A 16,444-nucleotide genomic window follows, 5' to 3' on the forward strand; every position below is an offset into this window, starting at 1 on the left:
TTAGATTCCCAAGCGCTGGCTCCTTGGAAAGTTTTTGTTGCGTCACGGGTCACGTGACCACCTAGCTCATTAACGAATCCTTGTTTTACGCTGATGTATAAAAAAACTTGAATAATGTGATGATTTTCACATTTTTGACGCCCTGCAGTGATTTAGATGGCATTTCTTATGTCCTTTATACATAATTATGCCCAGGTAAAAATCCATGTCCCATATCCTTTAATTGGTGGCTCTAAATTGATCATAGGTGTGAATGGTTGTTTGTCTCTATGTGTCGGCCCTGCAATGACCTGGTTACTTGTCCAGGGTGTACCCCGCCTCTCGCCCATAGTCAGCTGGGATAGGCTCCAGCTTGCCTGCGACCCTGCACAGGATAAGCGGCTACAGATAATGGATGGATGGAGTATTCAAACAACTAACAAAAGAAGTGCCGTGTAATTTTGTTTGTTTCTCTGGTGGCCTGTGTGAAGGATTATCCTGAGAGGAATCAAGCAACTCACGGACACTGACAACGCTATTTTCTGGAGTAATGGAATACCGATCTTTTCCGTGAGGAAGACTGAGACAAACAGTGCTGGAAGAGACGGTGAAAAGGAGTTTTTCTGTTTCCCTGTCCCGTCTGAAAGCCTGTTGATTAACTATTCAAAAAGCCTTAATTCTCTCCCCATCCCTCCTAAAATCCACTGGCCACTCACTAAATTTTCTCCCGGTTGGTGCCCTACATCGCACCCAAAAACTCGTATACCTCCTTTATTTCTGATGCGCCAACATATAAACCACTAACTATATTTCCTCATTCTCACTCACTTTCAGAACCCCAAACTTCTTATTTTGTTTCCAAGTATTCTTTCCTTAACTTGTTTTCTTCATATCTCCTTGGGAACTTATGAATGAATGAAATTGTATCTACAAAAACTGAGTCAGGTCTGACATTGTGAGGTATTTTGAGTTGCGTTGGAAGGCCCTTTTTTGTTGGTATTTTTTGAAATATTGAACTCTTTTTGAAGGAGTTTGAAAATCCATAAAACTGTGACAACAAAGGGTTGCACAAATAACCAAATTGAGAAATTTGGGACTTTGTTTGAATTGTTCCGTTTTATTTGGTTTCTTTGTTTTTGCATGGTGCGCAACCAGCGGCCTGCACTCTGACTGTTTATTGTTGGGAATAGAATTCAAACAGTACAGACAACTTGCAGTTTAATTATTTGGTTTTTGATTTTTCTTAATACATCATTTTGCTTTCTAAATTGCTCTTAAGCTCTGGTCTCCCTCTCTCTTTTTTTCTAGAACAAAATATGCTGTTGTGATTGATATGATTTTCGCATCTCGGTTCTAGTCACGCTGCAGTGCCTGCCTTCCAGATGTGCTGAACAACTTCTACGCTTGGTTTTAGATGCAGAATGACAGAGCATCAAGGAAGACCATCCCTCCTCCCAATGATTAGGTGCTGCATATAACCATGGCCAATGTGAGGAAAACTGTATGCAAAGTCAACCCACAGAAGGCTGCTGGGCCAGACAATATTCCTGGCAGACTGTTCAGAGGATGTACAGGCCAGCTCATGGCCACCACCATGGTCCCCATGCCAGTGGCGGGTCCTGAAAATTTTCTCAGGAGGGGCAAATTATCCAATAATGTCATAAGGTGACTCATTCAACAGGTACATTATAGGTAGCCAGACATTATTGACTCTTGTTTTCTCTCTGCATATCACAGTTCCATGCCACTTCTGTCCACTAGATGGCAGCACATTACAGAAATCTTTTCCCTATAGCTACCTAAGCTGTGGTGTAAAGTTGCAAACAACATTCACAATCGAAGAATAGTTTGGCTCCACAATGATCAATTCCAATTACGCTCTATTCACTATTCACATTATTTCAATATTGTATGATGTGAATGATATATTTATAAAAGATATGTCCAACTAAATAAGAAAGGAAACCATATTTTTTAAAAAATAATACATATTTATTTGCCAATCTTGAAAGTACTGTTCTACAGAATGTTCTGTAAATAGATTTTGTACTTCAAACTCCATGACCAGCAAGAATTTTACAGTGTAGTGAAAATTCATTATGTCTGATAATTATAACTATTCTTTTAAGTTCGTTTCTTAAGACACGTATTTTTAAGTATGTTACCTCGCTTGTTGACAGTTTCGGCGAACACTTCCGCCTTCTTCAAAACAGTCACCAGATGTCGAGTGGTGACATGCCTTATCAGCTGATGTTACTCTATGGAGGCGTGAACGTCACGCCCAATTTGACAGGTAGTCCACGCCTCCTGCTGTCAGGTCGCTGGCCCAGGACTGCGCTCCAGGTGTGTGACAGCGCGTACGCTCCCTCATCCCGGTTCATCGTCCTCTGAACGCGCTGAAGAGAATAGATATCAGTGTTGGATTTTGGAGGCAGTAGAGATACGTAAGCGGGCGCAGAGGACGATGAACCGGGATGAGGGAGCGTACGCGCTGTCACACACCTGGAGCGCAGTCCTGGGCCAGCGACCTGACAGCAGGAGGTGTGGACTACCTGTCAAATTGGGCGGGACGTTCACGCCTCCATAGAGTAACATCAGCTGATAAGGCACGTCACCACTCGACATCTGGTGACTGTTTTGAAGAAGGCGGAAGTGTTCGCCGAAACTGTCAACAAGCAAGGTAACATACTTAAAAATACGTGTCTTAAGAAACGAACTTAAAAGAATAAGAATTTTACAGACTGTGCAACTTAAGGACAACAGGAAAGTGCACTTACTGTAACAAAACATTGTAAATAGTTGGCTAACATAACAATAGCAGTTGAATAAATAGATGAGTGGATCTTTAGATCTTGCAATTACTGGTATTTACCAAGGATATTACCAAAGTGCTAACTCTCAGAGCAAAGTGTGGCAAATATAAAAATGCACATTGAAAACATCAAAAGTGAACTGATTCTGTGACTGTGTGTGTGTGTGTGTGTGTGTGTGTGTGTGTGTGTGTGTGTGTGTGTGTGTGTGAGTCACGAAGTCAACCAAACCCAGAAAAACACCACGGTGACTGGAGCCCTCAGTTTCGTCTTTGCCTCGTAGAGCTAACTCGAACACTCCACAAAATTTCACGCACTGGGTGAGCCGGTTTAATATGTGCCTGTTCTTGCTCACCTCATCGTTGTGGCGGCGAACTGCTAGCCTGTAGCCCTCATCCAGCTGTGTAGCGATGTTCACTCTCCCAAAAGCCGAAAATTTCAGGCAGCTGCCCATGTGAATCTTTGATGACTCATGTTTTTTTATTTTCTCCGACAAATGATGCATGTCCAAAACTCCAGTGACCGTCCAAGCAGTGTTGTCCGTGGAGCCACCTCCAGGGTGGTAAAGTAAGCAGGGGGAGCAGAAAACCACTGAGGCGTCCTTGCAGCCAGCTCGCCAGGATTTGCGCTGGTACCATGTTGAAGTAAAACCTCGAGTATATGATTTCCCCCCCTTTGTCGAAATTTGTTTTATGGTATGTTTAGATTTGGTCGAGGGGGGTCCAAATTGTTTTGTTGCCAATTTAGCTCGATTCGATCGCTGACTAAATGGAACTTCTTTTAAGGACCGCACTGAATTGCTTTTCACATCCATCTCACCTCAGAAACTGAGCAGATCGAGCGCAACTTTGCCGCACTTCACAGTGATGTAAGCACGTTAGGGCAAGCCCCCCCGGAACCCATAGAGATTGCATTGAAGTGTCAGTCAGGAGAAAAAAATATATATTAACATGGGACTCTATCAGTGAACTCTTGGGCGATTTTCAACGTGACTGAAATTGCCCCAAAAGGGGCGGTACTCTAGAAGCAAGACCACCCTGATTGGACAATGATACCCAGAGACAGATTAAAACGGCCTAGAGCAGCACTGGTGAAAGTTTGTTTAAAAAAAAACAAACCTTTTTTTTTTCGTTTTGGCAGTGCGTCGCTCAATCGCCCTTATGCACCACCCGCCCTTGCCCCATGCTGAAGAAGTCTTGAGTGTCCTGCCATTCCATCACACTCATCACCATCATGAAGTACTTCGAGAGGCTTATCATGAGGCACATCAAGACCCTGCTATCCCCTCACTGGACCCCCTGCAGTTTACATACTCTCACAACCACTCAACAGATGATGCCATCACCACCACCGTCCATCTGGCCCTCATCCAGTTGATAAAAAGGACACATCCATTCAAATGCTGTACACAGACCTCAGTTCAGAATTCAACATAATCATTCCTCAGCACCTGATTGGGAAGTTGAACCTGCTAGGCCTGAACACATCCCTCTGCAACTGGATCCTGGACTTCCTGACTAAGAAACCTCTCAGTCTGGATCAGGAGCAACATCTCCAACACCACCACACTGAGCCCCAAGGCTGTGTGCTCAGTCCACTGGTGTTCACTCTGCTGGGTCACAACTGTGCAGCAATGCACAGCTCAAATCCCATCATCAAGTTTGCAGTGGGTCATATCAGAAAGAACAACGAGCCAGCATACAGAGAGGAGGTGCAACAGCAAACAGAGTGGTGCAAGGTCAACAGCCTGTCTCTGAAAGTGGATAAAACAAAAGAGTTGATTGTTGACTTTTGGAGCACATGAAGTGACCACTCTCAGCTGAACAGCTCCTGCATGGAGATTGTCAAGAGCACCAAATTCACCTGGTCCCTCAACTCCAGCTCAGTAGCCAAGAAAGTCCATAGCATCATTCCTCTCTATGAAGGCTGAGAATAGCCCATCTTCCACTTCCATCCTCACAACATTCTACAGAGGGACGATCAAAAGCATCCTGAGCAGCTGTATCACTGTCTGGTTTGGAAATTGCACCATCTTGGATCACAAGATCCTGTATTAGATAGTGAGGACAGCCAAGAAGATCATTGGAGTCTCTCTTCCCCCACCACAGGCATTTACACCTAACCTTACTACTACTACCACCACCACCATCAGAGAAAGTGCCCATGCTTCATGCTAGGGTGGAATTGGCCACTCCTGACCATCCCTTAGCTCCACCCATGCACAATCACTAAGGGTGTAAAGCTCTGGTTTTCACATGATACAATTTAGATTCTTAGTGCAATGACTCCATATTTTACAATAATACTGAATTTGCTACAATATGATTCTAGTAGGTTCGTAGCCTCTCATCAATATTTGACCAACTTTGTGTGAAAGAAACCCTGCAGTTGACTTCCTGAATTCTCTCAGTTTTTGTGGTTCCTGAAGATGAAATGAATGAATTTGAATTGAATGATTTTTTAATAATAATAATAAGAAGAAGAAAATCAAGGCTATTTCGTAATAAAAATCAATTCAGGATTGTTGCTTTGAGTCAGGTCAATCATCCAGTGTTGTAGTCGAGTCACTAAACCTTGAATATGAGTCCAGTCAAAAGTCCCCAGTGTTCAAGTCGGAGTCAAGTCCAAGTCATTTCAAGTCGAGTCCACTATTGATCCAAGTCGAATCCGAGAACAAGACTCCAACTGCACCATTTGACGGTAGCTGCTGCTGCCTTTATGTGAAACTGTTTATGGTGCATGCACGAGAGTGTCTGATGCACGTGCCAAGACGCACAGATGTGACACTCTTGAACAAAATTCGTACAAAAATTAATGTAGATATAAATATCTTACACCAAATTATTATGGCATGTTACAAAAAATAAAGAAAAAATCCGAGTCCTCGTCTCCAATTTATGAGTACGAATGCAGTTAATGTATGAGTCTGAGTCCAAGTCCGAGTCATCAGTGCTCAAGTCCAAGTCAAGTCATGAGTCTTTAAAATTAGGGCACGAGTCGGACTCAAATCCAAGTTCTGGATTCGAGTACTACAAGCCTGCAATCATTATTATTATTATCCATCCATCCATCCATCCATTATCTGTAGCTGCTTATCCTGTACAGAGTCACAGGCAAGCTGGAGCCTATCCCAGCCGACTACGGGCGAAAGGCGGGGTACACCCTGGACAAGTCGCCAGGTCATCGCAGGGCTGACACATAGACACAAACAACCATTCACACTCACATTCACACCTACGGTCAATTTAGAGTCACCAGTTAACCTAACCTGCATGTCTTTGGACTGTGGGGGAAACCGGAGCACCCGGAGGAAACCCACGGAGACACGGGGAGAACATGCAAACTTCGCACGGAAAGGCCCTCAGCTCAAACCCAGAACCTTCTTGCTGTGAGGCGACAGTGCTGCAATTATTATTATTATAATACATAGGGTTAAATTACTCAATTCTGATTGGTCAATCAAAGGGCCGTATTTCTGAAATGCTATTGGCTAGTTCGTTGCCTGGTTACGGTTACAAAAATTAGCAAATTTTTTCAACAAAATGGCTGACTCTGCAATGCCGTGTTTCATTATATTTGATGAAGAAATGATAAACCAATTGAAAGCTGCAAGCGAAAATCTCATCTCATCTCATTATCTGTAGCCGCTTTATCCTGTTCTACAGGGTCGCAGGCAAGTTGGAGCCTATCCCAGCTGACTACGGGCGAAAGGTTAAGTCGCCAGGTCATCACAGGGCTGACACATAGACACAGACAACCATTCACACTCACATTCACACCTACGGTCAATTTAGAGTCACCAGTTAACCTAACCTGCATGTCTTTGGACTGTGGGGGAAACCGGAGCACCCGGAGGAAACCCACGCGGACACGGGGAGAACATGCAAACTCCGCACAGAAAGGCCGTCGCCGGCCACAGGGCTCGAACCCAGGACCTTCTTGCTGTGAGGCGACAGCGCTAACCACTACACCACCATGCCGCCCATACAAATAAAGGTTTCTTCTTCTTAATTAATTAATAAACAGATGCATGGTCTGAATGTTAGCCGACACCCTAATAATAATAATAATAATAATAATAATAATGAAAAACTTCGCATCACGTGTGATTTCTCTGTAAGGTCAGTGAAGCTCGATCTGTGTGTCCAGAACTTCCTCTCTTTTCATCCCGAGCGCACGAACACTCACGTGCGAGCGAAACGACGCACTTCTCGAGCGCGCGCTAAACCCACGCCCTTCTCTCAATCACCGCCCCAGCACGCAGCTGCACGTGCGCGGAGGCGGAGCGAGAAAGAGCACCGCCTTTTTTCCCTTTTTTTTTTCTTCTTTTTTTTTTTTTAAATCAGACATACAGCGCCGCTGCTCGAGCGCTCCGGTGCGTCTTCTTTTCCGCTCTCGGGCTGCCTGTCAGTTTAAACCGCTCGCGTCGAGTCTCGAACGGGCAAGCATCAAACAGCCCAGGAGTGTTTGTTATTTATTATTTAAAATCTCATTCAGAGAGAGAGAGAGAGAGAGAGAGAGGTGGGCTGGAACGGACACCTGCCTGAGGTGGTACACACTTTGCATTAGAACTCCGAAGAGGAACCGGTTGAAGTTTTCCTGTCGCCGTCTGTCAGGCTCGTGGGACGTTATTTATTTATTTACTTATTTATTTGTTTATCTCTTTGTTTATCACTGTTTAAAATGGGACCGGTTCTTGTCTTCTTCGTCCTCTGTGCGAGTCTTGCTGTCCCGCATCTCGCCAAAGGTAAGGCGCAAAGATGCGCTCTTTCTCCTCCGCTCCTCTCGCGCTGTGCGTCAACCGCCCGCGCGCGCGCGCTCTGAATGTTAATGCCGCTCACTAATTGCGCGACTTCTATCCATTTCCGCGCGCGCGCCTTTCAGACTGCAGGTACAATTTATCGCCATTTTTATACCAGACACTACCGTATCCTGTGGTGCCCAAAAAAAAATAATAATAATAATAATAATAAAAGCTTTGAGGTGTGTTTGGGAGATGATTTCAGCATTGCGCCTTCAGTAAGGTTTGGCATTTTCCAGGATGCGGATGATGCTCTGTTTTGTTAAAGGTAGCACGCGTTTGCCTCTCCAAATCCTTGCACCACTAATTAAAAAAAAAAGAAAGAAAGAAACTGCTTCAGCCAACACTCACTGCTGAGGGACTTCTTCATTTCCGCTCTGCTGCTGGTGAAGAGGATGTGGGACAGTCATGTTTTGGATGGTGGGGCGGTGCGCGCGCGCTCCTGTGCTGCAAACGTCTCTCAGTGGAGTTGCATCCTGACTTCTGCTATCACCTACAACTGCAATACTTTAATAAATAAACAAATAAATAAAAAGAGTCATGCATGCATGCATCCTTTCATTTATTCATGCACTACGTCATTCATCCAGTTCTCATTTATTTCCTTCCTTGCACTGCAGTAACATGACAGCTTTTCTTTCTTTCTTTCCTTCTTTCCTTATGCATTCTCTAAAACCGACGTCAGCTTTTTAGCTTACACTTCTTATATACCTTAGTGTATATAAGAGATCCTTTTTGAAACCAAATAATTTAATACCTGCCCTGTAAGATGAACCGTTATGCCAGTCTCCTTTCAAATGCAAACTTGTAAGCAGATACTATGATATACTGAAGACCTGATCGAAGCTTGTACGGTATGCTTATCATGATTCCCGACAAACCCTTTCTTTCACCTCCAGTGCACTGGAAATCATTACAGGTTTCGAACCTTGTGCTAAATTATGCATAAATGCAATTCAGTCAATCATAAGTACTGTACTGTTCAGTGTGATTTTTATTTTGGATCTGTACTATCCAGAGACCGAGGAACAGAAGCAAAACTGCTGTTGACATTTCTGTGCCCGTTGATCAGCTGGCTTGTTATTCCTTTTCACTTCCTCAAGACACTTTGTTTGTTTGTTTGTTTGTTTGTTTGTTACGTGACAATTTGCAGCTGCTATGTTTCTCTGAAGTGACCGAAATGCTCATGCAGTGGAAAACTGGTAGCATTTAACAGAATATGCACCAAAATATGCACCCCCTTTTTAAATATACTGTATTTCCCAGCTTTGCAAGGTTGACACATCACTAATTCTAAAATTCACGCACCTTCCCTAGGCTATCTGTGCTAGGAGTTATAATTACAAGAGAAATTTGGCCCCCAGGCTGCTCATGTCTCTGCCACTTGGAGCTCAGTCTCTCTAAGCATAATGAAGTTTGAGCATATGATAGCTTGAGGTGCGCTGGTTTCTAGGGTCCGGGAGTGAAACAGGTAGTGAGCGTTCTTCAATTAACTGCATGATATTAGAAGACATTCAGAAGTCAAATGAACGCTCATGGTGCCAGTGAGCTGATGTGTGAAGTGACATGATCTCATATCATTGTCTGTACTCAGAAACAATCTTAAAGCTAATTAACTGCGCTATCCACCTATAACCAGGACCAGAGTACTGTTACCGTATAGTCCAGGCAAACTGCAATCAGCTTCCCAGTTTGCTTTCTTATATAAAATGACCAAGAGCTTAATTTTCATTATTTTAATTTAGTATGGAAATATTTCCCATGCAGACTTGACAGTTTGAGTCGATCACTGACAGAATCCATTCGTTAAACATTTTTATCTGTAGTAATATGGGTAAGTGTCTTCTCCGTATTCTTGTTACTCTTTAGTAAAAGCTCCTTTCAGCACTTTTGCGAGTACGTTTGAGGAAGGAGCTTTTATTTGGAGAGAGCTGAGTGGAAAAATAACCAATCTTTTTTTTTTTATGAATGCATTTCGAGATTACTTGTATTTTGCCCTAATTACCTCCGTGTAATTCAGTACAAGTGATGCAAATCTGGCTGATGCTTTTGAATTCCATTGAATGAAAGCCTACTCGAATAATAAGATGCAGCTGCTGTCATTTGGGTGTGTAAGGAAGTTCAGAGTTTATTCAGCTGCAAAAAGGGACTTATTTTTCCCTGGAACTTTAACAGATTATCACAACCATGCCTCATGTGACATTTTATTTTTGTGCTGAATATGAACATTAAAGCTGACTGAGGCAATGAGCTTCCCCCTCGCACCCTCTGCATAAACAGGTTCAACTCCTCCAGTCATGTTATTGATGCTTACAACATAGCAAATGTTCAGTTGCTGGCTTGAACAAACAGATTCCTGCCTAATATTTTAAGATCAAGCTTACTGCATTGGGGGCTTTCGCACTCGTCATTATGCACTGTATCGAGAGCTCAGCTTGCCGTCTGTGCTGCTGATTCAATTGCATTGTGGTGGCTCACCAGATGCTTGAGGCAGACCATGAAATAACAATGCGTGATGAAAAGAGAGAGTTTGTTCAGGAAAAAAAATAAAAAAAAATAAAATCTATTGGCAAATGGCAATCAGGCTAGCATTCCAGTCCAAACCGTATAAACACTGTCATGGTTGAGGGATGCTGGATTTAACTTCCTACTGTGCTGTGGCACTGTTTCAGTGGCTTAAATCTGATATGTAGAACATGGGGGCGGCATGGTGGTGTAGTGGTTAGCGCTGTCGCCTCACAGCAAGAAGGTCCTGGGTTCGAGCCCCGGGGCCGGCGAGGGCCTTTCTGTGCGGAGTTTGCATGTTCTCCCCGTGTCCGCGTGGGTTTCCTCCGGGTGCTCCGGTTTCCCCCACAGTCCAAAGACATGCAGGTTAGGTTAACTGGTGACTCTAAATTGACCGTAGGTGTGAATGTGAGTGTGAATGGTTGTCTGTGTCTATGTGTCAGCCCTGTGATGACCTGGCGACTTGTCCAGGGTGTACCCCGCCTCTCGCCCGTAATCAGCTGGGATAGGCTCCAGCTTGCCTGCGACCCTGTAGAAGGATAAAGCGGCTAGAGATAATGAGATGAGATGAGATGTAGAACATGTATTCGATATTCAATAAGATAAAAGTTGATCTATAACAATAACAGTGGCCACTTTCAATGCTACAACATTGCATATTTCTTTTAATATTGTCTTCATTTAGCCTCATTAACTCACCAATGTGATACACACTCACCGGCCACTTTATTCGGAACACCCTAATCAGAAAACCTGCTGTTTTCTGCAGTTCTTTAATCAGCCGATCCCTCGACAGCGGCACAATGCATCAAATCCTAAAGATACAAATCAAGAGCTTCAGTTAATGTTCACTTCAAACATCAGAATGGGGAAAAAATTGTGATCTCAAAGTGTGACTTTCTTTCACTGTGGCATGGGTGTTGGTTTGAGCCAGATGGACTGGTTTGAGTATTTCAGAAACTGCTCATCTCCTGGGGTTTTCACACACAGCAGTCTCTAGAGTTTACACAGAATGGTGTGTGCGTGTGTGTGGGGGGGAAACACTGAGTGAGCGACAGTTCTGTGGGTGGAGACAAACGCCTTGTTGATAAGAGAGATCAGAGGAAAATGGCCAGGGGTGGGTTTCCTGAAAGCCTCTTAAGGCTAAGAGCATCTTAACAACTAGGAGAGGGAGTGTTCATTGTGCTGCTCGCGCTACCATATAATGATTATTTTTGTGCTGCGATGCTTTTGGGAAACTCAAGCCAGATTGGTTTGAGCTGCCAGGAAGGATGTAGCAACTCGTATAATCACTCTTTACAACCACGGTGAGCAGAAAAGTATCTCAGCATGCAACAGCAGAAGACCACATTGGGTTCTACTCCTGCCAGCAGAAGAACAGGGATCTTAGAATCAAGAACAAGTTCCTATTAAAGTGACCGGTGAGTGTAGTGTAACCTCTGCAGTGCGCAGGTTACATGAATAGCGCTGTCACATTGTCATTTAGGGCTGTATTCAGAGTAAAGTGCTTACAGTGAAGATTTAATATCGAAATTGCACACATATTTGTATTCAGACCTCAGACACAACTGTAGGTTTTTCAGACAGATGTGCAAGATTTTGCTCAAAACCACAGTGTGCCTCAGCTACAGCTGATTTCTGTCCTCAGAATTTCTCGCACAATATCGGTTTGAGTGAGGAGGAGATTTAAGTCCGGAGTCACTGATTGACAGTTTGATGTACAGACAATATGTCACACGGAAACGTACAGTACGTATTGGACTGGAAATGCACTTAAACTACGGCAAACCATTTGCGCTCAATAACAAACACGTAACTATGACACACTTAATTAATTAATCAATAGATTTGATTAAAGTCCACAAAAAAGGACTTTTGACATAGAAGACAGCGAATGAGAGCATCTCAACCGAAGCCATTCCTTATCTTGACCAAATAATTTATGGATAAAATTATATACAAGACGGCAATGTCCTGGCAATATACTAGCTTCCGATTAGATGGTTATTTAAATGCTTGTTATCTTCTCATTCACATATATCATATTCTCGTTTATCTTCATAGCCTGGTTTATTTTTCATTTTGAAATTGTCTGCTTTTATTTTACATTGTATTAAATTTGCCAGCAAAGAAAAATAAAAATGAAACCCTACTTTAGTCAGCAGTGTACGTATGTCCTTGATTTATATATCTATCCTGAAGAGCTTGTGTTTAAAGGTGGTATTGGAGGCACTATTGAAGAAACCCGGTCTCAGATGCTTCTAATGCTCTGAGGCATGAACTGTACACGGGTCATTTCCATAATCTGAATAGGAAGCCCTGAATATATATTTAATGTAACCTTGCTTTGAAAACACAATAAATATTGACAGAATGTTTGGAGTTCCCAACTCTGAATATGGCCCTGAACCATCTCCAGTGACACCACATTTTTAAAATGAAAGCATTTTCAATGACGCAGGTCATTCAATGTTAGATCTAGTTTTAGCATGTTGTTATATTGAAGCTAAAGCAAAACGATTTTTTTTTTCATAATGGTCTCCCTCACAGATTGAGCACCATTGGTTTTGCCTTATTGCTCCTTTTTCTTCATGCTTCCTGGGTGTGATTGTGATATTCACCATCTGGTTTCTGGCTGTTTAATGACATTAGTATTAAAGGGTTTTGACAGGATAGTCTGTGGTAGTCATTTTGTTACCTTTCCTCTGAAGTGCAAAACCAGAGCTTGTCTGAATTTCATGAGACCAGCTGGAATTGACGAGTACTGGATACATTTTGGTGGACAGGGTGTGCTGACGGAGTGGTTGGGGGGGACTTGAAAATGCCACAGAGATTGACTAGACAGAGTTTCTTTAATAATAGTGAGCTTAATTGTATGCAGCGAACAAGGGTCAGGATGACCTTTCTAGCTGGGAAGAATGTAGAGTTTGTCCCAATGTGATAACTCACTGCAAGAAAATATTATTGCTGCTTCTATATCTGTGTCTTCCTTCACAGACTCCTCTGGGTAAACATTCGACATGGCAATTTTGTATGAACAGTGCTTCATTATGTTTTTCTAAGAGTTCATAAAGTTTCTGAGCTGAATACGAGTCTTATTTTGGAGGTTGTAGGAAAGCAGATTTCAAGCACGACAATTTTAAGTTATTCCACAAAATCAAGTCGTACACGAGCTGAGAGCAGACGAGATGCGTAGCGCCGAGTTGGCTATAAGCCATGTCCGATGAGATTGAGTGGAATAACTGTTTTATTCTATCCACATTCACTGGATTTTGAGAGTGTTTTTATTTTTTATTTTTTTGCGAATTCAATAAATAAAAACTTTATACAAAACGTCAGACAAAATAATTTCCGCTTAGAAACTGGCGAAATGACAATAGTAATTTGTGAAAAATGCTATAATAATCATAATAATAATTCTTGAATAATAAACAGATGCATTCTTACCATCAAATACTTTTATTCCATATTTTGTTGCTTTTTTTTGGGGGGGGGGGTTGAGCAGAGTTTTTATTTTGTCCTTGGTTAGTTCAGCAACACACTCTGCCATTTTCTTCTTCTTTTTCTTTGGCGGTTGGCAAACCAACTTAAAGGTGCATTACTGCCACCAACGGCTGTAGTGTGGAACAGGAGATATGGGGGGGGGGGGGGGGGGGGGGTGATGACACCTATATTCTTTTAGCTATTTCTGTTTCTTTTGAATACTTGATAACAAAGCCGCCATTTTGTTTTTCTCTGCTCACGGTATATGAGCTGATATCCTAGTACTAGAGTAGCCATTCAGAGTATGCAATTGCTCATATCTGCTGAATGTGGATAGAATAAATACTGTACTGTATATTCAAATGCAACCATATATGATGCAGTACATAAGTGCTATTATAATAGATATGAGATGAAAGCGGGGGCAGCACGGTGGTGTAGTGGTTAGCGCTGTCGCCTCACAGCAAGAAGGTCCTGGGTTCGAGCCCCGTGGCCGGCAAGGGCCTTTCTGTGTGGAGTTTGCATGTTCTCCCCGTGTCCGCGTGGGTTTCCTCCGGGTGCTCCGGTTTCCCCCACAGTCCAAAGACATGCAGGTTAGGTTAACTGGTGACTCTCTAAATTGACCGTAGGTGTGAATGTGAGTGTGAATGGTTGTCTGTGTCTATGTGTCAGCCCTGTGATGACCTGGTGACTTGTCCAGGGTGTACCCCGCCTTTCGCCCATAGTCAGCTGGGATAGGCTCCAGCTTGCCTGCGACCCTGTAGAAGGATAAAGCGGCTAGAGATAATGAGATGAGATGAGATGAAAGCACTCACTTTTTGCATGACTCAAGGATGAGTTTTATTGCCAATATAGCATAATCTATTTAAAATTACAACCTCCATGTGGAAGCATAAATTTCTCCTGATCCCCCGAGAAAATATTAACCTGCAAGCTATGGTTAAATATTTAACAATTTCAAAAGTTTACTACTATCATCTACTATGATTAGATCATTGGAACACTAGATAACATTCATGGTCAAGCACTTTAGCCTTTTATTTCTGTAGTTAACTAGCTAACTACTGTACTATGGCTTGCTTAGCTAGCACAAGCTAATTCAAAATGGTTTACTAGCATAACAAACTGTGTGTGCCCTGATTTATGAAGGGCTAGCACATATAAAAATGTGCAGAACAGAGGGGGGTATGGAGATCGAGGATGGCGTCTGTGCACATTATGAATTTATGCAATGTACTAAGCATGAGTCCCATCAGGAACGGCAAATGTCTGGGCAAATTGGTAAAACTGAAAAGCAGGTATTATATTTGTGGAAATGGAAGTTCATTGCTGTTGTAGTTTTGATTGTACTCTTCTGGAAGTCTCTTATAGATGTGAAATCACAGGATAATACAGCGTTTCAGGAAGAGTGCCCACACACACACACACACACACACACACACAAAACTAATTTACATATCGTTTCCTCCCCCTACTTTGCACATCATGTCATTCATGTAAATCATCCACGACATAGGCATGTTCTGTTTGTGCAGTTTATCTTATTGCACACATTGCTTCATAGTGTGTGGTATAATGATTGAGCTGGTATGTCATCATAGTGGTATGGAGTACTTTCATGTGAGAAAACAAGACGTAATCCACACATTACACAGAGCAACTGCACTCTTCACCCACTTAGCAATCTGTCTCTATTTCAGTGACTTCTCTTTTGTCTGCTCTCATCTCCAAAGTGCTGTCGTTGTTCGGTTGTTAATCAAATGCATGCGCTGAAGTGCCATAGAGCCTGAAATATTGTCTAATGACTGTGTAGTCCTTTATGGCTGCACTGAATCTAACCTTAACTGTAAAGGCTACTGAAGCTCAGATTATTTGTTTAAATCCTTACATTTATCAACACTCTCTGCACCAGTTATTAGAACCTACTGATGTCTATATCCATGACATAACAGGTGGGCCTATGAAAATGGTGGCACACCTGTTCCCCAGACTTGCAGCTTTGATCACACACACTTTAGTGTTAATTAGTATGTTCCTGAATGATGGGGGGGGGGAGGTTTAGCACCTTATGTCTGAAATTTCATTTTGAAGAAGGAAAAGCTCCTCACACTCATGTCATTGGCGTTATCATATTAAAAAAAAAATGACACTTTTTTTTTTTTTTGGGTTTCCCTCAAATCTTACAAAGTCTCTCATAAGTTCCTTCTGGGTCAGAGTTCTTAAAGAACAGGGTCTGTTCACTATTATTATTATTGTAGTTGGGCGGCACGGTGGTGTAGTGGTTAGCGCTGTCGCCTCACAGCAAGAAGGTCCGGGTTCGAGCCCCGGGGCCGGCGAGGGCCTTTCTGTGCAGAGTTTGCATGTTCTCCCCGTGTCCGCGTGGGTTTCCTCCAGGTGCTCCGGTTTCCCCCACAGTCCAAAGACATGCAGGTTAGGTTAACTGGTGACTCTAAATTGACCGTAGGTGTGAGTGTGAATGGTTGTCTGTGTCTGTGTCAGCCCTGTGATGACCTGGCGACTTGTCCAGGGTGTACCCCGCCTTTCGCCCGTAGTCAGCTGGGATAGGCTCCAGCTTGCCTGCGACCCTGTAGAACAGGATAAAGCGGCTAGAGATAATGAGATGAGATAATTGTAGTTGTTCTGATTGTTTACCAAGTGCTGCCAACTTAGCTACTTTGTCACTAGATTTGGCAATATTTTTATTTCACAAAAGAGCCTCACAAACAATCTTGTGACTTTTTGAACAGACATTAGCAACTGTCTGGTCTTGACGCAGCTCTCCAGTTCATACGGTATATGAGTTGAGAGAGCAGATTTGCTTAACTCACCATCAGTGTGTAGATTGGCTTGTGTAAATGCAACTCAA

The 16,444-nt window shown here is 42.8% G+C and overlaps 1 protein-coding gene across 2 annotated transcripts in view; it reads left to right on the forward strand.

Moving 5' to 3' along the window:
• The first annotated feature begins 7,157 nt into the window (after window positions 1-7,157).
• Window positions 7,158-16,444, forward strand: part of edil3a (EGF-like repeats and discoidin I-like domains 3a) — a 499,492-nt gene continuing 490,205 nt past the window's right edge. For both annotated transcript variants that reach the window (XM_060907106.1, XM_060907108.1), the window contains exon 1: window positions 7,158-7,536. In XM_060907106.1, coding sequence (XP_060763089.1) covers window positions 7,473-7,536 — 64 coding nt within the window. In that variant the 5' untranslated portion in view covers window positions 7,158-7,472. The remainder of the gene's footprint in view (window positions 7,537-16,444) is intronic.

The sequence above is a fragment of the Neoarius graeffei genome, chromosome 24 (assembly GCF_027579695.1).
Source record: "Neoarius graeffei isolate fNeoGra1 chromosome 24, fNeoGra1.pri, whole genome shotgun sequence".
NCBI lineage: Eukaryota > Metazoa > Chordata > Actinopteri > Siluriformes > Ariidae > Neoarius > Neoarius graeffei.